General features: G+C 39.9%; 1 protein-coding gene across 5 annotated transcripts in view; it reads right to left on the reverse strand.

Moving 5' to 3' along the window:
* Positions 1 to 23910, reverse strand: part of LOC111865707 (organic cation transporter protein) — a 69727-nt gene that overhangs the window by 11560 nt on the left and 34257 nt on the right. For 3 of the 5 annotated variants that reach the window (XM_023853936.2, XM_023853937.2, XM_023853934.2), the window contains exons 2-4: positions 6670 to 6902; positions 3703 to 3862; positions 1828 to 1931 (exon numbers count right to left, since the gene is read on the reverse strand). In XM_023853936.2, coding sequence (XP_023709704.1) covers positions 1828 to 1931; positions 3703 to 3862; positions 6670 to 6896 — 491 coding nt within the window. In that variant the 5' untranslated portion in view covers positions 6897 to 6902. Of the gene's footprint in view, positions 1 to 1827; positions 1932 to 3702; positions 3863 to 6669; positions 6903 to 19950; positions 19962 to 20120; positions 20200 to 23910 lie in introns of those variants that run through there. The other 2 variants (XM_023853935.2, XM_033751937.1) reach the window with 2 other exon arrangements.

Consider the following 23910-nt stretch of genomic DNA (forward strand, 5'->3'; position numbering starts at 1 on the left):
ATATAATTCTATGCACTTTTAAATTCAGCACTAGAAAAAAGTGAGTCCTGGCCACTTCAGCCCTGGGAAAAGACCCCAGCCCAGTACCAACTGGATAGAAGATTGAGTGGATCCCAAAGCTGATTCAGACATAGCAGTGAAGTGAAATAAATGTACCGGCATCCACCACCAGCAATCAAACTCTGATTCTCCAGTCATCCACCTTATAGCTAGAGACCATACTAACAGAATCAATGTCTGAAAATAATTGTCCCTCAATAAATTGGATTGATATACTTCGGAAAAGTAACAGTTCATTGACACTGGAAATACAGTTGAATATTTAGACCTGTAAGGTATTTTGTATTGATTATTCAGTTATACTATATTAGCTCATTGCTGCAAATAAGGTACAGTTGCTTTGAGCTCTCTACCTTCACTTTTTGTTACTAAGCAGTTTGAAATTATTGCAGTCATTGAATTAGAACTAAGAAAATGGCACTGAAATTTATCATAAAATTCATGGACTAGAACCTGCAAGGTTTGAGAAAACTGCATAATTGAAAGTTGCATGATTTATACTCTTCTTTAAATATTATTAGGATGATTAAAACAAGGAGACTGAGATGGATGGAACATGTATCTTACAGAGAGACATGAGAAATCCTTTGTAAGTGTAACTACAAAAGATGAAGGAAAGAGACAATTTGCAAAACCTAGGTATAGATAGAAAGGTAGTACTAAAACATCTTAAAAAATAGGATGTGACAGTGTGGACTGGAGTCATCTGACTGTGATTAGCATCCAGCGCCAGGTTTTGGTGATCATGACAATGGATGTTTCAAATCAATAAAAGGCAGAGAGTCCCTTATCTAACTGAGTGATTATTAACTTCTTAAGAATTCGAGAAGTGCTCTGCTCAATGGAGTTGGTTGCTATTATCCTTATATGTTAAGAAGATAAGATAGAATTTTAAAGTATGACTTTAGTAAACTCTTCATAGATGTGGTTCTATTTTACACTGATAATCATAGGTATATCTAGTACAACAGATATTTAACTGCTACACTTCAAAGCTGAAAAGAGAATTCTGTTATAACCTAATGGTATGAAAATAACTTGGTATGTTCTAGGTATTAATCATCATTATTCATGTCATATTTTCTAAAATTTAGACACAAAAATAAGTTCTTTATTTTAACATGCATTCAGTGTGACTCAAACCTCAACATATTTACTGATTTGTTTGTAAAAGTAAATTGTGATGATTATCCGCATATGAACTATAGTAACTATCGTTTTATTGTGATACACAATTGATCAATGTAATCCAAGGTCTACTAATTATATGATTTCAGAATCTTGTTTATAAATACTTGGTAGAACTCCATAGGTGGGGGATCAGCCAGTCACAAGGCTGACAGGACAATACAAACACAGGAAGACTGAAGACATACATCCAAACTTTGGGTGCGATTCAAACCCATGATTCCAGTGTTTCAGCAGAAGACAGTATGTTCCTTAGACCACATGGTCACTGTGATTGGCACAGTAATTATTGGTAAAAAGTGCTCAATAAGAGGCAGACAGTATCAACAATAATAAATAAGCAATAACGAATAAGATGAGAAATAATGTTCACTGACTCAAAACTTAAAGAATTTAGTCATATTCTTATTGAGCTGCCACATAGCCACTGATACTGAAGTACATGTAGGCTGAAACATATTTTCTTTTTAAACAGCATGTCACAATATCATTAGCTCTTTAGTATATTATTTTTAAAAACAATAAAAGGGTAAATTGATTACTATAGCAGAGAATATTTAAATGGTTCTGATGCCATACTTGTCAGCCACAAAACCAAAGACCAAGGCTCCGAGAAATTTCCCAAGAGAGACAGTCATCTGTACTGTGGATTTGAGAGGAGTGCGACTGCATACCAGGTCCCACTGTAAACAAACAAGACTCACAGATAAGTTTGTGCGAAAATATCCAGTTCTTTGAAGAGTATGGTCCTCTGGGATGTAACATCATACAGTTCAGAGGAAGTACAGTATTCCTGATGTGATATGTTACTTCAAAGAATTGAATTTCTCCAAAGTAAAAGTAATTACAATCCAGAAAACTTTTCTCTTCATAGTCACTATTATCAGAACCTCAAATACAGTATATTCAGTTCAATTTTGATGAAAGTAAAATACATTAAAGCAGGATTCAGAGTAAAGACAAATTCATCTTATCTATAAAACTATGGTTCACAGCAATATGGAATATTTCTAATAAGCTCTGTTACCTTCAGCACAATCACTGTTTGATATTTATGTCATTTAATTTTCTACAGTAATACTAATTCTTACTTAAGCATATAAAATCTGAAATTCAACATATTCTACACTGATAAACACATCTATTTAATTTTTTATTATATTCTGATAAAATCTGTTTGGTTTCCATGAATATATTGGATTGTTACAATTGTTGTGTGGGGTTTTATGTCTTTGTTGCTCGTCATTACTCTGATGACAACCCACTTCTTCGGAACAGTTTGTTGGTCCTGAAAAGGACCGTGATTGCTAAGATGATTGACCAGTGAAGTAACGCAGCGTGCACCGGTAGGAAGGGATGTTGGTTGCAGTGTGTGGACGGGCCGCAGTGCGGCCGTTGCTTGAGGTTGCTTGATCGCCGTGCGGCAGGTGAGTTGAGGTTGCGTGGTCGCGCAGCGCGGTCGCAGGAGTGATGAGGCAGTGGCTATGCCAAATGCCCAGTGGGTCGGACAGGGACACGACCACCGGTGAGTCCAGGCAAGTTGCCCCAGTGCGTCGGGTATGAGAGCCGGAGGGCCGAGGCAGTCGTGCCTGGCGCAGCCTGCCGATGCCTCCGAAAACCGAGCGCTGGCGATGAAGCCTGCTGGCTGATGTTGCTTGGTGTGGCTTGATCGTAGACTGATGATCGACTGATGCTGGCGGTTTGTGGCTGCTCCTTTTTATACACTGCTTGGTGGGCGGAGCGAAACTTGAAATTGAGGAGGAAGAATTTGCAGGGAGCTGATTGGCTAGTGTGCGTGATGATGTAGATGCGGAGCTAGCAGCGAGCGCAGTATAAATGCGAACGTTTGGAGCAATTTGATTGGTTAGTGCATGTGATGGTGAAAAGCGATGTGAAGAGTGTGTATTGCAGAAAATGCATGATAATGTGGGATGTTCCCACAGTTGATTCATTGACACAGTTTAAGAACTTACAGCAGGTTAACACTTCTTTATCAGCAACACACTGCACTATCCTTTGTGCACAATTTCATTACTTCTTGTCTTATAGAATTACATGTCTCTCTCTTCATGAAACAGATTAGTTCAAGCAGTAATGCATTTGGTTTTAATTTAAGAGGTACATGGTTAAAATTTCAAATATCTAACCATACTGAATTTTTTAATAGTATTCTACAGTTCCTTGAAGTAGATTATACTTAAACTTTCCTTTCCTTTACTAGCATATAGTTTTCATCTCATTTGCTACTAAATAACCATTAAATCTTATTCAGTGTCGTCAAGTACCCTATGAATAATCTACTCTTTAAACTGCTTGGCTCCAAAAAAAAGTGACTTTCCCACACCAATAGTACTCTCTAGCTTGACAAACTGAATAACACATTTTACAGGTGAGTCAGTCTATGGGATGGTAGTGTGCCCTCATACAGTAGAATATGATCTAATAATATATCACCTCTGAAACAATACCATTCCCTTCATAGGACCAGCTGTCGCACTCATATTGTCCAGGATAATTAACATTGCTAATGTAATTCAGAGCTTCTTCATATGATAATGCTGCCAAAATTGTGTAGTTCCAGTTTACAATTTCACAGCTGTCTCCTGAGATTCCACTGAAACAATGAAGAGAATGCTTGATCAGAGTATCATAATCAGTCTGGCTGGTTAATGATTTCTGTGATTCTGAATCAACAGGACATTGCAATTCAATGGATATCATCTGTGTTGGTTGTTTGGTTGGTTTCCAATACCTACATTTGGGATCATTTAACCCATTTTGCTTCATGCTTCCCAGTAGAGAGCACTCAAGTTCTTGCTTTGTTGCATCTTGAAGAAGTTTGCACTTCTCTTTTGGGAAGCTTTGCCAGGTTTGTTGCTCATTTTGCACTACCCAGGGGACACGTATGTCTTAAAGAATATCACGGATGCGAGCAACTTTGTTTCATAAGATTTTAATTTTTACAGAACACCCAACAAAGGAATAAACATACATTGTAAACTGATTATATATTGTGAAACAATTATCAGTGCAAAAGATTATAAGTACTTCCTCACACACTGTTGACCTTAATTACTTTACCTTGGAAATGAAACTGAATATCGCTCACTTGACCACTGTTTTTAGCAATAAATACGAAACAAAAATGGAATCCATGAAATCAATAATGCTAGCTTTAACAAAATCTACATTTTCTGTTTAGGCCCCTAGTGTGGGTACCATCATTTTCGGAAGATATCACTATGCAGTTTTATTTGGGTAGATGATCTCCATAACTTAGTGAAATTTAATCAGAACTGTTACATCTGATTTCAAGAAAATTACCATTTTGTTCTCTGAGGCCCATCTGAAGGGCACATATTTTTGGACCTACAATAATTTTATCCATTGGGCACTGCCTTGTGATGGATAGACTCTTAAATACTGAATATGAATAAAATCCATTCACTCATTCAGGTGTCAGCAAGGGGCATTTATACATGCGCACAGGCACACATGAACACTACATACATACATTACAGAGAGCTTTGTATTTGGGGAACTCGATACATGTAAATTCTTCAAAATCTCAAGCTTGATATTTTTCACATCACACTACTTCCCGTATGTATATTATGTATATGAGAAATTAAAAAAAATATGTATGTTAACTATTTGAGAATTTCCTATTTCATATGTCGACCAAGAATTGGCTATTATCTCTGATGTTTCATGATTTTCCTCATCCTCTGGGATAACTACTGTTAAGACAACTGCAGTTGCGAAGGCACAGTGATATGAATGGGGAATATGAAAGGATGTGAAAGGAAATAATCTTTGACCTACTTCAAGAAAATATTCTGCTGTCTGTCTATAAGAAAGTGGAAAAGCTTAGCCCTCATAGCCTGTGATAACCAATATTCAAATTGTATATCTCCATTGTTTGCACAAATATAATCTGCGTAATGATATGAAATATATAGATCTCTTGCCACATATTAGGTGACCTTCTAATTTTGACATTGGAACCAGTTAAGTCAGGAACATTATGACAGACTGTGACAGCAAATAGTGTATTTGTGGAGCAGCAGCAGCTTTGAGATAAGAAAGTGTTATTAGACATTAAGACAAAGGTCATGAGATAAGAAGCTCATCTTCTTACCTAGTTTTGTTACTGTTCTATGTGTTAATTAATTTACAATGAATGTTCATTTCTTTGTTTTTCTGTGTAGGCATGCACAATTTCATATTCAGCCATTGTTTGTCTTTCTCATTCAAGTCACAGAGATTCCATGATATCTTAAACTTCCTTGTTGAGGACACCTGTGGGTCTCAAACATCAAGCTGATGGTATACTCTTCTGTTCAGTATCTTATCAGTAAGGGCATCAGACTTTACCTAACTGGTAATTCAACTGCAGAAATTGATTCCTCCATAATGAGCATAAAAATTCTTACTGAAAGAGCTGCTCTTCTGCCTAAAATTAAACTGGGAAGTTCTCAAATGTGAAGGAATGCTCTGGCACTGCACAGTCCCATTACTGACAGCATTATTAAATACCCAAATTAAAGAAAAGAAAATTTAATGAATGGTAACCACTATTAATGTAACATTTACAGCACTGCTATTTCATGAGCATACAATTTTTGTGACTGTGAAGTGTGAGCATACTGTGATATAATGGGTGAAAGAGGGAATAGTAGACCCAGAAAAGTCAGCCATTGCTAGGTGGCAGCATGGTAAATATATGTCTCCAGCAACAAATAAACATGTTGTAATAAAGGAACTGCTGGAAGCGATGTTGTTTAAGTGGTCCATGCCAAAGTTATATAGTGAGTGTCACTGGAAAAAATTAATTTTGAATAGCTGATTAGCAGCGAGCTAGATATTCACACTGGAATCGCCCTTTTCTCTGTTATAGTCAGAATAGCCCTTGGGTTCACTTAGCCCTTCATCTAGACAATACTGGAAACTCATTCCCTGGGCCAAGGTAGCCAGAATGTGAAAATGAACGATCATCTCTTGTTGCTGTAGTCTAAAATGTGTGCAGTATTCCATTCATGACTCCATAAAGCCAGTGGTAACATTCCAGATATTTTTGTTATATAAGATTTGAGGCTTTCACGGCAGTGACTATGAAGAAAGCAGTCTTCTGGGATTTGGCACCGTGTATATGTGGTGTTAACCGACGTTTCGGAGGAACGTATCGCCTCCATCTTCAGGGTAGAAGAAAAAAAAATATATAAGAATCTGCAAGCAAAGAGACTGCTTTCTTCATTTTTGTTATACTTTATGATATTAAAAGCGAGCCCCTTTACTTCTGCAGCCAGCCAATGATCTTCTAAAGCGTGGATCTGAGGCATACTATATTACATGTAACCTTCGGATAACTGTTAAATAAATCATGTCCTTACATTCTTAAGATCAGGTTGTTATGCTCACCCAGGACTGCTGATAGTTCTGATTTGTTCTGAAGTCCAATTGGTAGCTTGCAACTCTGGCACTGCACACCAATGAGGCAATGCCTGTCCCAGGAATACATACGCTGTCAGGTGCCAGATGTTAAATACTCCAGGCATGCTGATCACACAGAAAATTATCCATATCCATTTCTTTCTTCCTCCAATCTCTTCAATGGCTGCCTCCAAACCATCCTGAGAAGGAGGCATTGTGTCCTACAAAAAGGTGGTTGTCATGTCATTATTTTGCAGGCACTAGAAATTATAACTCTCTCTTTTAGTGGCTGGAATATTAGAAAACCTAATTTATACTAACAGATATTGATCAGTTCAGAGATCATTTAATAGCACTGTGAGATTTGCAAACATGAAGTAATTCAATGGGTCAGGGGAATAATGATGCACAGTGAAGCTGTAAGTTGGTGCTGGTGTATTTAATATTGTTTTGTTAAATAAATTGGATATTTAAGAACAAATGCCAGAATGAAAATAGATGATGAATGTAGAATGATGGAAAAGGAAGCATTCACCCAGAGTATACAAAAAAGAAAGCCACAAGTTTTAACCATCACTCAAACCCTAGACCTACAGACTATGCAATTTCTATAGTGTGAAATTCGTTGGATAGACCAAAATAAGCCCCAGTCAATAAAAGCAGAGTGCCTGCTGAAATTCAAATTGTGTAACTCCAAGACACTGGTAGAGTTCTCTATGACAGGAGTGAAATAACCTGCTTGATAAAGAGGATAACAAGCTTAATTTAAATAGGTGTACCCAAATGTAAACTGTAAAAAACATAGTAATGAATAGCATACTTGGAATACCTGTAACATGGGATATGAATTCTAAAAGAGAGGAAAAATTCATTTCATGTGTAATCTATTCTATTAGATGTAGAAGCAAAGATATAGCCATGGAGACAAGATGCACAATTTGCACCTTCATTGCTCTTAGCTATTAAAGATTTAAAGCTTTCAAGATTAATACAGTCTCTGTTTCTGCGCAGTTTCGTCATGTACAAGTAGATGTAGGTTTCATTGCAACCGTGTCAGAGGTCCCTGATATTTTCATCTTGAAGCAGAGGTTGTAAGAACTTCTAGAAAGTCGTCAATGAAGCATACATTTACTCGATGCTGCAGAAATGGGATCTAAGAGATGCCTTACTAATTATATTTTAAATCTTTCAATGAATAAATGTTTGTTCATTTTTGTGTTATTGTAATGAGAATGCTGTAATAAAAAGTAATATCCAGCATAACTTTGGGAAAAAAAGTTAGGAAATTTATGCATATGGTAACAATCCCGGCTCCTTTTCTCTCGTCTTTCACTGCCTACAAACTTGCGAGGCTTAGGGAGAAAATGTAGGAACATAAATTTTTCAGTCAATATGGGGCCAAAAACGAATGTCGGTCTTCATACAAAGTGTCTTACAAAAATTGGAAGGCTGTGACAAATTTTAGCAAAACTCACCAATATCAGTTTTAACAAAAATAAAGTTCTGTCACACTGGCCCTTCTCTCATTTTTTTTTTTTTGCCTGCAGACGCAAGTGAAGACTGATGACGCGGACGTGACGTATATCTTTGTTGCGTGTAAGCTCGGCCATGGAAATGTATTTACAGAGCTATTGCCTAGCAACGGCTGTCTAAACTACTCCGGTTTTCAGCAGACATACCACAAAACACACACAGCGACTGGCTACGGGCTGGACGACAGAGGGATTAGAGTTTCAGTCCCAGTGGGGTAAAAAATTTTCTCTTCCCCACGTCCTCCACACTGGCTGTGGGGCCCACCCATCCTCCTATCCAACGCGTACCGGGGGCCTTTTCCCTCGGAGTAATGTGGCAGTGGCGTGAAGCTAACCACTCATCTCCGACTAGTGCCTAAGTAAAAAATATGTGGATCTAAGAGTATACATAGCGGCCTCCGTAGTCTAGAGATAACGTTCCCACCTCATGACTCGTGGTACGCGGGTTCAAACCCGGTGGAGGTCGTGGATTTTTTAAGGGCGGAAAATTTCAAGGAACAAGTCCTCCGGGAGAGACTTTAAGCCGTGGGTCCCGTGTCGTAGCTTTACGGCACGTAAAAGAACCTCATCTCTCCAAAGGAGGTCACTGAGCCAAATTCAAGGACGTTTCCCGCCCAACAGTAGTCTCTAACGCCTCCGATAGATGGTAGAAGCATTATAGATAGCGCCAAGCCAGTAGAGGCCGAACTCTCTGGCTCGGTCGGGACTGATGGTACGCACCAATAGCGGTAGGGTATAGAGACTGGTAGAATATTATAGAGGGAAGCACAATGGACCAATATTGGTCTAAGTGCATGGGGAAACCCACCCTCTCCAATAACTAACTAACTAACTAAATAATTAACTCTGCGTATACATCAACTCCCACATATGCCTTCATGACGCAGTGCTTAATTTGTTAAGCACAGGGACAATTTTACCCTACATTTTACAGCACGAGTATATTATAATAGGGTTGTAAAAATGTTTTTTATTTTGTGGATAAGAATTTTAATCAAATTATCCAAATTTTCGATTACCCAAACCACTTCCATCATTAATTAATTAGCACAATCGGCGTTCTGTTTTATCTTCAAACCGTCCCCATATGTAAAGGCTGTCTCCTCCAAGCGTTACCTGAAGTCTTGTGTCGACGACGCGCCATGGTGACAACGGACCCGCTTAACAAGGCAACACATTACGCACATTTTCCAAACGTGTTAAGTGCCTGTTCGCTATTTTAGGTGCGGCTTTGGCCTTGATATTCATTCATGCGTTTGCTCTATGTAAGTTTATGACGATTCTCACGCTACAAATCACTTTTCTCAGAGCACTTTCATTAGCCTTCATTATCCGTTTCCTAGCAACCGATATATCACAGTCTCACCGTAACTTCAAATACCACTGTTATCTACAGCATATGTAAACTCTTAAACTCACACACTGCATCATCTTGGTACTCCCCTCTTGCTATCGCCGTCAACCGCCACCTCCATGAATTCCGATATACGATTTTCTGTCTATTCTGACTCAATTCTTGACGGCACATTTCATGGTCTCCTGAGTGGATACCCCAATGGAACTATTCCGACTTTCAAATAAACTGTTGGTTAAAGCCAAAGTCACATTTCGACTGACAGTCAGTCAGAGTCTTGGTGTCGAGCCCCACCTGGGGATCATGACCAGATATTTATTACTGTTGACAGTTTCGGTCTGTTATTGTGCTGCGGCCTCTCTGACGAGAGGACGGGGTCTGTCTTTCGTCAGAGTCATTTTCTGCAGTAGTAAGTAATTTGTCATAATATAAAGTATATTTCTATTTTGCATGTTAAACATAAACTGTCATAAGTCAAAATCACATTGTGATTGACGGTCAGTCAGTCAGTCTTGGTGTCGAGTATTGACCGGATATATATTGTTTGATATTTATGGTCTTGTTTTTGTGGGACGCCCTCTCTGACGAGAGGACGGTACTGTCATTTGTACATGCTGCTGGCCTTTGCCAGCGCAGTCTTTCTCGGGTCCGAGTCCTTGGGACTCGCGACCATATTTTACTGTCTCAGATTTCAGACTTATTTTTCATCGCCTCCTACGACTCACAGGGTCACGGTGGAGGTATTCGACCCCGCATCCATACGGGTCCTCAACTGTCCGTTGAAAGTCAAAGTCAAAGTTACATTGCGACTGACGGTCGGTCAGTCAGTCAGTAAGTCCTGGTGTCGAGCCCCATCTGGGGCTCATGACCAGATATTAATTATTACTCTTTGACAGTTACGGTCTTATTTTTGTGGGGCGCCCTCTCTGACGAGAGGACGGGTTTGTCTTTTGCATATGCTGCTGGCCCTTTCCAGCTTAGTCCTTCTCGGATCCGAGTCCCTTGGGACTCGCGACCATATTTTACTGTCTCAGATTTGAGACTTCCTTTTCCGTCGCCTCCTACGACTCGCAGGGTCACGGTGCAGGTATTCGACCCCGCCTGCACACGGGGGTGTCAACTGTCAATTCAAAGTCAAAATCAAAGTCACATTGCGACTGAATGTCAGTCAGTCAGTCAGTCAGTCAGTCAGTCAGTCATTCAGTCAGTCAGTCAGTCAGTAAGTCTTGGTGTCGAGCTCCATCTGGTGCTCACGGACATATATTTATTACTGCTTGACAGTTACGGTCTTGTTTTTGTGGGGCGCCCTCTCTGACGAGAGGACGGGTCTGTCTTTTGTATATGCTGCTGGCCCTTGCCAGCGCAATCTTTCTCGGATTCGAGTCCCTTGGAACTCGTGACTACATTTTACTCTCAGATATGAGACCTCCTTCTTTTGTTCGTGACTCACAGGGTCACGGTGGAGGTATTTGACCCCGCCTCCACACGGGACTTATCAATTGTCGATTTTTGTTGGCTTCTCTTTTAACAGCCTCGTGTCTGACCTCTCAGAAAACACACGTCCATTGCCTAGAAATGGATGTCCTCTAGTGTTGCGTATTCGTTGGAAAGTGTTTACCTATCAAAGGGCTGTTTGCCAGGAATGTGTCTCCGTCGGAAGGTGTTTATTGAGCCATTGCCTAGGAGTGGGTCTATGCGTCACAATATGTTACATTCGTGTTCCGTAGCAACGGCAGGATAACAAATGAGTAACTGCCTCCTGTTCTGGGAAGTACTCGTGCTAAGGATAAAAAATTACCTACCAACCATGGCATGCCGGTCACGGTAGCCGATCAACTGAGGCATGAACTGTCTTCGCTCGCTCAGAATCCGGGATCGTGGGTTGGAATCCCACTTAGAGTATGGATGTTTGGTGAGTGTGCGCGTTTTTATGTGTTTTCATTGTCCTATGTTAAGGTAGAGTCCTGGCGACGAGCTAATCACCCGTCCAAGGAGTCCTACCGTGTGTAATATGACCAAGAAACTGCGAAATCAGCTCTGTGCTCCAAAATGGAACAAGAGGAGATAAAGACCATGGCCAGATTGACAGTTGTGGAAGCCCTTATCGGCAAAAACAAATTTCGGTTATCACAATTCCGCTTAAGTCCGTCTGTGTTAATAATATCCTCCTCAATCTCACAGTCTCTCACTAGGTGAGAGAAAATAGATAATTATTTTGATATCCAATTTTAATTAATTCTTCCAGGTTTTCTCATCAGCTCTACAGAATTATAAGATCTACTGTAGCAGCGGTAAAATTAAAAGTAACAGCCCATACAGAGAACGAGGCATTGCCCTTTTGCGAGACTACATTGCCTGTATGGCTTCTCCGGCGCCTGTTATCCCAATTGCTAGTCAGGAAACGTGCGCAGATGACAGAACTCAAATTATTACTAGTTGCGTCTATATGAAACGCGTCGTGAGCAGTTGTGAGGCCTGTTTTTATAATAATATAAATATCTGTCAAGGCTGTAAAAATTCCAGTTGGATGATTTACACTGAAATTAGTGCATAATACTTTCATTATTATTAGGATTGAGGATGTGAGACGAAGCTTGACTCAATTACAATAAGCATATTGAAACCTTAGTAACCTTATAAAAGCTTAAAGTCAAACTTGATTTCCACCCTGACGGAGGAACATGGGCTGAGGGTGTTTGAAAACGCGGTCCTGATGAGAATATTTGATCTAATAGAGATGAAATAATAGATTAAAAATTACATAATAAAGAGATAAAAATAAGATATTATCAGGATGTCAAATCAGGAGATTGGGTGATCAGACTTATCAATAGGTAAGCATGGAAGAAATCAGAAATGTGTACACCATTTCAGTCGGGAAAACTATATGCAAGATACCATTTCGAAAACTATGAAGTAGACATGCTAACTAGCTTCATGGAGCTGAGTCCTCGAGAAGCCGCCAGTCGCTCAGTTACTCAAAAATTGACCAACGTTTTATGGAACCCGAAATTCAATTCTCATGTTTACAAGAGCCCTACACTGACCCCTATCCTAAGCCAGAGGAGTCCAGTCAATATTACAACACCCTGTTCCTCTGAGATCACAGTAATAAACTGATCCTAAAACATGTGATGTTGAGATGTGAACTGGGAAATCTGGCATAGAATGAATTCATTTAAGACCTGCGAGGAAATTAAACACAACGCATAATTGGTCTTCGTAATTTTCTGTAAAATCTGAAGTCGATGTCCTAATGAAAATTGTTGAGGGTCGTCCATAAGGTGGTGATCAGGTAAAAGTCTGAGGTCCAGATAAGAAATTTACATTTCCTCTGTTACCATGATCATTCACAATGCAGCCGCATAAGTTGGCCCTCTCTAACCCGTCACCCTTACAAACACGTCAGAAAATTGTCTGTACCACAGATGGTCAGTACGGTAAGGCATCAATAAATAAAAAATCGTAATCAACATCACTGTTGCTTGATGGTCCCTTTGAAGCCGTATTTAGTGGTAGATAACAAGGTAAGCACAAACCAAGCTACCGATACTCACGCTGTATACATTTTGAAACACGACCGACGCAGATACACGACGGCGCACCAAGTAGACCTTGAGCCGGTGGCATGAAATGGCGGTCCGGTAAATAAAACTCTTGCATGACCACGGCTGGTGCCGGATAAAGGGATGTCGCGTTTGAGAAGCCCGACCTGCATATCATCCCCAAAATTCTGCGATAATTTTGCACCAAAATATACTGGTTGAAAATAAACCTAAATTAATTTCCTCAACAGTTACATACAACAAACGCCTTTGAACAGGAAATGTTTTTACATCTCAGACAAAAGAAATTCAAAAAATTTGAGACTTAGCACTCCCTGGGGAGGATAAGAATGTGATTAGTCAATAAGGATGAGAGAGGTGTAGAATTTAGCATGCATGGGAGAAATGAGACACTTTAATAACAAACCCTTAAGGTAAGAGCCAAATTGGAAGACCTGGACATAAATGAAAGGATAATATTAAAATGGACACTGAATGTATTTGGTGTCAATATGTTGACTTGATTCATCTGACTCAGGATAGGGTCCAATTCAGGGAATCTTATAAACATGGTAATAAAATTTCGGGTTTTCATAAAGGGCAGGGAATTTCTTGAGTAGCTGATCGGTATTTCATTTAGATTCCAAAGGGTTCTGACGATGGTGTACGATCGTCCGGTATTCTAGAAGCTAGAAAACACAACGTCTAGTGATTGAGGTTAGCTATTTCTAAGGAACCCAACAGAGTAAGTGTCTTGCCCCCCTTCATCACATGAGGACGGAAACAGATTCAGTTTCCGAAACGTGTTTTATAATTTCTAGAATTCTAGACGATGGACAAAGTCCAAAACCCCAGTAATTCTTAGTAATTCATTTCTCAAGGACTCTGCTCAATATAATTTGTTCCACAAGTATCAGTGTCTGATTGGAGAGCAAAGTTAACGGATAATACTGTGTGAAATACGGCAACCGGTACTTTGGTGTTCAGCTTTTGTGTTAACAAATAATTTTTTTCTTTATTTTATTGCGTAGTGCTGACGTGTAGTGAGTATCGCTCCGTGAACCGTATCTGTATGGTGAAAGTAAAAGCGACAACCCATAGGTTAATAAGCAGTAACCAAAGCAATTGACTATCTGTGGTGTTTGCTATAGAATAAGTTTTGAATTTAGAAGTGCAGAAAAGAGCTTCTGGCGTGTTTGGCAGTATCCACAAAACAAAGAGTGCTTGTCTGCACAGTTTCATTAACAAATACACTAACATCCAATTACAACCGTAAAGAACTGATTATCATCAACAACTGTTGGTCTGAGTAACCATCACTCAGACCAACACACGCAAGACACTAGGAGCGTGGCCAGCAGAAAAAGAAATTCTCGGCCAAACAAAGCAGTAAACTAACAACACGTGTCCCGATGGTCTTGACCTAAAGATGCAGGAATCTGCAATGATATCAGCACAAATGCGTGTTCAGGTGGAAAATCAGTCATCAGCGCAAGACCGTGTATTCCGATAAGCAGCAGAGAGTAATGCGCCCAAGTAGGTATTCCTAATGCATACCAGGGACTCCTCAAGAAACCCAACATACACGTACATACCAGAAACCACAGGAAGCTACAAACCCACAGCAGGTACCTCACCACACATCTCTCTCTCTCTATGGCTCTACAGCCCTTTGGACCTTTGCGTTTTTTCAGTTTTCTAATCTTATACACAGTCGGTAGGACTCCTTGGATGGGGGATCAGCCGTCGCAAGGCCGCTACCTACACACAGAACAACACAAATATAGAACAAACGCAGACAGACAGCCATTCCTCGAGAGTGACTGGAACGCACGACCCCACTGTTCAAGCGGGCCTTAGACCAGTGTTTACCAACCTGTGGTCCGCGGACCCCTGGGGGTCCGCGAGTAATTCAAAAGGGGTCCGCGGGATAGTTTATTTTCATTAAACTTTATCTTATCATGTTCCTCACACCTGGGATATTTGCAACGTATATCTCTGGCTCTTGAGGCCCATGGTTGAAGTAAAATTTAACGGGACTGTTGGTACCGTTACTTCTTCCCTTTGTAAAGCACAGGTGAATAACCAACGATTTGTGTAGCTTTTTCCAAGGACATTTTCTTTTGGTCGGCCCATTGCATCTCAGAACCGTGTTTCAGGGTGGACTGCTGTCCTAGTACCTGCTTTCCGACCATTCTCCCCTCCTCCCCCACCAAATCCATCCCTCTTTGGTTGGGAATAAACCTGGGACCATTGAAACGTTTCTTATTCATTTCAGTGGCAGAGCGAACAACCCGTGTTTCTTTAGTTTTTGTGCAGTGAATTTTTATAATATTGTGACATGTTGCGCCAAGCCGAGCCCCCCCCCACACACCAGCAGTGACGCGGCGGGTGAGTCAGCGCTCCCCTCCCCCTCCTCCGCACGGTAACGGAGCNTTAATTTTGCCTGCTACAAAAACGATAACAAAGAACTTGTTTAGTGAAAAACATGCCAACGAGGTGTCTCTAATATCGTTATCTGACAATACTGTGAAAAGAAGAATCGACGAGATGGCTCAAAATGTGAAAGATATTTTGCTAGAACGGTTACGTCATAGTGAATATTTTGCGTTGCAGTTGGATGAAAGCCACGATATTTCAAATAATGCTAATTTGGTAGCTTTGGTGCGATATGAACACGAAAATAAAGTTTGTGAAGATTTTTTGTTCTGTGAATCGTTACCTCTTAATACAACTGCTGAAGCCCTTTTCAAAGTTGTCAATGACTTCATAACTACAAATACACTTCAATGGGAAAAATGTGTAGGTATCAGCACAGATGGTGCTCAGGCAATGTCGGGAATACATAATGGTTTGGTCGCACGTATCCAGAAAGTCGCACCTCTTGTTAAATGGACACATTGTTGCATACACCGCGAAGTATTAGCTGCACGCCGTATGCCCTCCAAAATGAAAATCGTTCTAGACGAGGCAGTAAAAATTGTCAATTTTATTAAAGCCCGTCCTCTTAACAGCCGATTATTTTCTGCGCTTTGTAATGAAATGGGAAGTGATCACGAACACTTATTATTGCACTCAGAAATCCGATGGCTGTCCCGGGGTAAGGTTTTGACGCGGTTGCTTGAGCTTGGAGACGAAGTAAGGTTGTTCCTCGTAAACTCTAAATTTCAGTTAACACTATATAAATGATTTCGCATGGCTCTCCTCTCTTGCTTACTTGGCGGACATTTTTAACATCTTGAATACTCTTAACTCGAGCCTTCAAGGTACATCTGTCACCGTGTTTTCTGTGCAAGACAAGATAGAGGCAACAATCAAGAAGTTAAATTTGTGGTGCAGCCGTATCGAGAAAGGAAAATACGATTCCTTTCACATGCTGAGTGATTTCATTGATTCCAGTGAACAACCCCTTTCTAGTGATGTTGCTGAAAGTATGATTGAACATATGAGGTCATTGGCGTCTCAACTACGTCTGTATTTTCCGTTTGGTCTTGAAAATAACGACTGGATGAAAAATCCCTTTGTAGACTCTGAATTTGAACTTCCTTCTGCCGAGGAAGAGCAACTTATCGAGCTGTCCTGTGATTCGACGTTCAAATTGCTGTTTCCTTCGTTACCGTAACTGGAGTTTTGGTTCCAAGCTAGGTCTGTTTACCCTGAAATTTCCAAAAGGGCTGTAAGACATCTGTTGCCATTTCCCACTACATATCTGTGCAAGACAACATTTTCTCATCTTGTACACATGAAAAACAGATACAGGAACAGACTTAACGTGGAGCCAGATCTACGCCTGAAATTATCCAGTTTTGATCCTGACATTCGAAAGTTGACGTCTGAAAAACAGCACCAGCCATCACATTAAGTGAGTGTTAAATTCGTAATATTACGCCTAATTGATATGTTCGTAATCTTCCGAATATCTCCATTTATAACAGTATTTTATTGTCATAAATGACACATTTAGTGTTGTAAAATTTTAAGTTACTGCTTCATTTTTATGATATGTACTCGTAAAATTTAAAAATTTCCATTTTGGGTTTTATGGGGGCCGCGGTGAATTAATATTCGGTACAGGGTGTCCACGGCATCAAAAAGGTTGGGAAACACTGCCTTAGAACGTGCGGTCACACTGATCGGCTACCAAGCAACATATATGAAGCAAATTCCAATCCTAACACAACAACCAAATTATACAATCCACGGATCCCAAGTAGGACCAACAAACAGAGCACTAACCCCAGCGGCAGACTTCTCAGAAACAGAAGAAAGCACCAAAAGAGATGGAAATGGCAATCGGTTGGTTATCCTGGCAAAATAGGAACTGGCCACAGATCCACAAAACTGCAAACGAAGAAAAAGAATAAGCCGCAAGACAAACAACCACCCAACTCAGCTGACAACAACTAATGAGTGTGAACCTTGAGACAAGCAGAAACCACGGGCAATACTAGACACGAAAGAAAGGATCCAGCAACACCACCGACATTTGTCGTAGGAATCAGAAATATGCAGCGACTAACAGTTACAATTAAGCAGGCAGTCAACAGATCAAACTACACTTTAAATAAAGATAATCAACAATGATACAATTAAGATAATGACAAACAAACCGGACTATCACAAAATAATAATAGACATCATCATCATCATCATCAGTAATCTGTCAGACGACAGGTCCACAGTCTCTTCCAAAACAATTCCTCCACTTAATGCGATCTAGAGCTTTCTCCTTCAAATGACAGTATCCTCTTCTGTCCCCAAGGTCATCCAGCATCTTCTTACGTCTTCTTCCTCGTCTTCTTGTCACTTCTATCCGCCCCTCTATCTTTCCTTCAATAACTTCTTTTAGAAGGCAGTTTCTGCGTAAAACATGACCAATCCAATTAGCCTTCCATTTTCTTATTTCGTGTAGGATATTCCTCTGCTCACTGACTCTAATAGACATACTAAAAGAAAAAACAAAAGTGAGTTCCACACCTACCAACTTCGACAACAACGTGCGCACAGAGCTGTAATCAGAAACCTACACCATACAGTGCAGCAGGAATTGGTGAGAGCAGAAATATAAAGAATGGAACACAAAATTATAATCTTCTGAAACTTGCTACCCTTTGTCACTCTTCTTCTTAGATATCGAACCAGCAGCTAACAACAACGAAATATACCGCATCGAATACCTACAAAACACGAGAGTCTAACTTGAGCCTCCTCACCAAAAGCAAAACAACACACCACAATGCAAGAAGTGCCAAGCAAGCGAGCATATTGTCATACCAAGGGGTACTGCGCACACAGACAGAGATGCGTGAAATGTGGCAAACCACGTGATACCAAACATTGTACACTACCCAAGGTACAACTAGCAACACGCCTACACTGTGAGGAATCTCATCCGGCTAGCTACCGAGACTTGAAATTATATCAAGAAATAATAAAGTACTATTCCTGTAACAGGCCGTGAAGGCCCATAGGGTTGCGAAACGTTGAGGGTCCCACATTATCTAGACCAGTGCTCTCCAACGTTCTTATGTACTCGGGTACAATTCACTGATGCCTATGGAGGTGCGAGCGCCAACATATTACTTCTACTACTACTACTACTACTACTACTACTACTACTGATAATAATAATAATAATAATGATAAAATTTTTCGATAATATTTAACAGTACTCAGACGTTCAAAAATGTCTCTTGTCTTACAATTTGAATTAATATTAAAAATCCGCTCAATTATATGTGGTTACGGAGGGCGCCAGAAAAATATACCACGGGCGCCGCGTTGGACAGGGCTGATCTAGACAATCGGCTCAAAGATGGAGGTAAGTTTGTCAGAACACACATTAATCAAACTAATTCAAAACACCGACTATTGGAAACAACCAAAAGTTTAAAACAACCGACACTACGCATCAAAAACGCGGACCAGATTTAGGTACGAGGTGATAAAGAAAAAGCGAGCACTTGCAGGACGCTAAGCAGCCACAATCAAAAAATAAAGAACAAAACCGTAAGTAACATCATACATACAATAACTGAGCATACATGTATATACCTTTAACAAAGCTCTAACATAGTGCAACACACATTACAGAAAAGCAAACACGTGCAACCCAAGGACATATAAATAAAACTGATGATAACACACATAACCAAAATAACCAGAGACAAGTAAATAGGAGGAAACAAAACTTCATTGCAGTGAGCAGCAGAATCCTAACCATAACAACCTATACACCTGAAGATGGCCACTTCTTCTTTATTGCTATTGGGGTGGGACTAAGTCCCTTGTACTACGGCCACTTCTGGCCTATTGTACCAGTCCAAGATGATAGGTGAGGGTGATTGTGAAGCAATTAATGGAATGAAAATTGGCAGGGGAAACCGAAGTACTCGGAGAAAACCTGCCCCAGCGACACTTTGGCCACCACAAATCCCACTTGACCAGAACCGGGATCGAACCCGGGCCGCCGCGATGGGAAGCCAGCGACTAACTGCTTGAGCTATGGCGCGGCCTAAGATGGCCACTTAGGCCGAAATATGTAACGTCCGATAAATGCACACGAAGAAAGAATAGTGAACGACGTTGCACAGAGAGGGCACAAAACTCCGAACTTAAACACACTTGAAGTCTCACCGTCGTCAGATATATTTTTCAGAAAAAATGCTTAATTAGAAAAACTTCTTGAATCCCGTAAGCTATCTTTGTTACAGTCGGTTGAATTAAGAGTGCGCCCTCCGTAGTCCACAGTTATAGAATAATTACGTTATCTTCAAGAATTCTTAACAATTCAGCTTTTGCTGCAACAAGCCATTAGTTCTTTTTTCCCTAAGATTACCTGATCTGGAGTTCGTACTGAAATCCTCCATTACGGAAACATATTCGCATAGCCCACGAGTCAGAGACTGATAATCACTTGTACAGTAGAAAAGCAACGTAAGAAAGTACATACCCACAACAAAGCTGTATCCAGTGTGAACTTAAAATATATTAATTTGTTATTATTACCGAACTCATTGCTGGTGGCGAGGCTCCTAGGCACCGCCGCTCGACGGTAGGATGTGATGTGTCTGACAAGCAAGCTCGCTCTAACCCATGCGTCACAATGACTGTCACGTGATGTTACAGCGACACGATAGTTTTCTGCCATAGATCAGATTGGAATTTTTCAAAGCATATATTAAACCAGTTGATTTCCTATTGTTTCTTAAACAAAGCAATAAAACGGGGCTTTGAGTGAAGTTAATTTTTTATGTTTGCTGGGAATCAAATCGGGAGGCATCTAACCTGGTCAGAATGAGAGATCTGACGTTCTCAGAATGATGATTATGAAGATTACCATTTTCTGGAATGTGACGCCGTGTAGTTTTTAGATCGTTACCAAAGTTATGAGAGAACATAACTTTCTACATATAAAGAGTATCCTGAAGGAGGCAGTGGATTGCTCGGAAATATTAGCAACAATCTACAAGAATATACGGCGCCACATCACATTATAATATAATCTTTATTTTTCAGAATGTTTTGAACCATTAATTATTTGCAGATTCTATCCTCAAAAACCACTTCTCTATTTATTTAAATTGTTCTGAAATTCCTTTCCATTCTTGGGATTTTTTATTCTCAGGTATGAACAATATGTTTTCAGTCATTTCACGAAGTCATACCTTATCCTGTTTTATAGTAAATTTCACATTTTGCCTAGAGATTCATTATTTGTATTGGGCTATATCAACTATAAATCTCGCAAATTTCGATTAATATTCGTCCCTCATTAAAACAACGGATCCTGTCGACAAGAAAGGGAATGTACATATAAAAAACATCTGATCAGATAACTGATACCACAGTAGATAATAGACAGTCGTCATAAAATTGTAGCATGTAGATCCGTTGCTAGGCAACGACCGCGAAATAAGAAAATATACAACAGATATTGCTAAGTAACGGCTCAGGAAACAAGCATGTTTCCAGGGCAACAAAAGAGTACAGCAATAATGGAAAAGACGTTTAGTGCTCAGTCCGTGCCGTCAAAACCTACTCAGTTGAACCCAATTAATACAGCTAGTCCACTGCCGGAGACAATAGCTAATCCTATCGATTGAACCCAACTGAGTTGGCTTTTACTTGAGGACGGAGATAGAGTCATGTCTCCAAAACGTTGCTTTCAAAATAGAAAAGAACAGCACGTTAGTTAATGTTAAAAAACTCAATAATTGTATAAGCTGTCACGAAAATCCATCCAGTGGCAGCCGAAATATATGAGACGGAAAGGAACAAATTACGAAACTAATAAATGGGTTTCGCAACAACTTTTTGGAATTCATCCAAGAACTCACGTCCAGTTTGTCATAGCGTTTACACAATAACACTGAAATGACGGCAGATTGTTCAGAGCACAGGCAATGAAACGTGTAGTGAATAAATTGTGAGGAATGAGGGTTAATCTCAGACCAGTACCTCAATTTCTTGCTTGTAAGAGGGCAGGAGAAATAATGATACTCCTATTTTGGATATACTCGGTTCATTTCTTCGCTGATACAATTGACTATTTTCAATACATTCTTACCGATAATTCAGTACTGCAACGAGGTAAGCATGAACGACTTATCTGTTGAATGTATTACTGAATTAAACCATTAAATTTATAAACTAAGCTCAGTAAGCAGGGTTAGAATCTTACCCAAGGCGTTCGGTGCTCACAGGTGTGCGACTCATCTGATCATTATCAGTGATCATTATCACTGTCACATGACGAAACTGTCATGGCCCCTCCATGGCAGATGGAAGCAGTTAAGGCTTTTTACTGATATGCTGTACAGCATTCCGTTGGAGTCCAAAGTACATTTAAAAACTTATCAAATATCAAGTTACAGCACAAGATATTTTTGTTTATTTTAGCTTACAACTGTAGTTAAAATAAATAAGCAAATATCTTACGCTGTAGTATGATTATTTGATAAATCAAAAAAAGATTTAACGGGCTAACATACTCGTTAAAATGACAACGGTCATGGTAATTATGTTTTGCTTAATTTTCAGGCTGATGACAGAATCCTTATGTTTTAAAAACAAGCTCTAAGATCAATGTATATTGACTTAATATAATCAAGGGCCATGCAGTAGCGTAGATGGTTGAGGAATTATTCTACAAGCCGGAAAGTGGCTGGATCGAGTCCCGATGAGGTGGATATTTTCTTCAATTGACCTAATTCTTCTAGCCGCATTATAGTCCTGGCGTAAGCTCAGCCTCTAACAGACATGAGTACGAAGAATCTTCCTGGGGCTAAAGGACGGCCGGCTCGTAAGGCTGACAACCTTACCGCCATCTGTGAGCTGACTGTCTAAATAAAAATGTGGGAGCCTCGACGTCTCACAACCCTATGGGCCTTCACAGCCTGTTACAGGGACAGCCTCACCTTTTTAATGTAACTAAGTATCCATCCGGACACGTAATATTACTTCCGAATCAGCGGCCCAAGATATGTTGAATTCAAATTCACATTTAATAATAATTAATAAATTATGGCAACAGCAGTGAAAATTTTACAGCCATATTTTGTTATTGTGTCGACTTTTCTTGCTGTTTGATTGTTAAATTTCTGCTGCCTTGATATTATTCGTTGTTGATACCTAAGCCTACTGAGCTTCTTATGAGTATAATTTGAATATTAACATGCATACATTGATTATAACTCCGAAAAGATATTGTTTCTAAAATGGTGTTAATCTGCTAGTCTTGTCTATGAACTGTAATGCAGAGTACGAAAACAATATTCCAGAAATGAGACCAGAAATCTTCCCGGGGGTAAGTGCGGTCGGCCCGTAAGGCTGACAACCTCACCGCCATCTGTGAGCCAATGTCTAGAAAATGTGAGAGCCTCGACCATATGAGGCCTCCATAGTCTGTTAGAGGGATAAAGTAAGTTGGTGTCCCTGTGCTTAACAAATTAAGCATTACGCCATGAAGGCGTATGGGGGAGTGGATGTATAGAGCCATCTCGGCACTAGTTAGAGGTGATTGGTCAGCTTCAGGCCCTGGCCGCTATTTCCTAGTACACATACAAGCCAGAAAGTCGCCGGTTTAATCCCGATGAAGTCATTGAAATTTTCAATTGACCTAATCATTCCAGCCCTGGGGTTAACTCAGCCTCTAACAGAAATGAGTACCAGGAATCTTCCTAGGAGTAAAGGGAGGCGGTGCTTAAGGCTGACAACCTCGCCGCCATCTGTGAGACGATTGTCTAGAAAATATGGAAGTCTCGACGTCTCACAAACGTATGGGCTTCCATGGCCTCTTGTAGGTATAAATTTACCTTTTTGTTACAAGATATACTGAAGCGCGGAGAATAATATGTACTAAGGACATGCACGATGCTATGTACAGAAAGATATATATTTACAGTAACATGTGTCCTGATTATATGATGTACTGAACTCCTGCCACATAGGAATAATTGAGAAACACTCTACTAATTCCGAATACACAGTACACTGAATATCAAATAGATGGCATTACTAGTTAAATTATTCTACATTTTTATCGTGTAATTATATAAAGCAGACCTCGAATAGCTTCATTACATGTACTGAATCAAACCGTGCTGATATCTGTTGAACGAACCCTATATCTCTTAGTCCGAGTATTTCTCTTTACAAAATATGGTAAAGGATATTAAATTTCATGGAAATTCGTCCGGTGATTCTCGAGTCGAAACATAAAAAAAAAAGAGAGAGAGAGACTTTTCATGTACCCTCAGCTTCACTCGACTCCAATAGACTCACGCATTGTGGCAGG

This window comes from Cryptotermes secundus, unplaced genomic scaffold (genome assembly GCF_002891405.2).
Source record: "Cryptotermes secundus unplaced genomic scaffold, Csec_1.0 scaffold19, whole genome shotgun sequence".
NCBI classification, from domain to species: Eukaryota; Metazoa; Arthropoda; class Insecta; order Blattodea; family Kalotermitidae; genus Cryptotermes; species Cryptotermes secundus.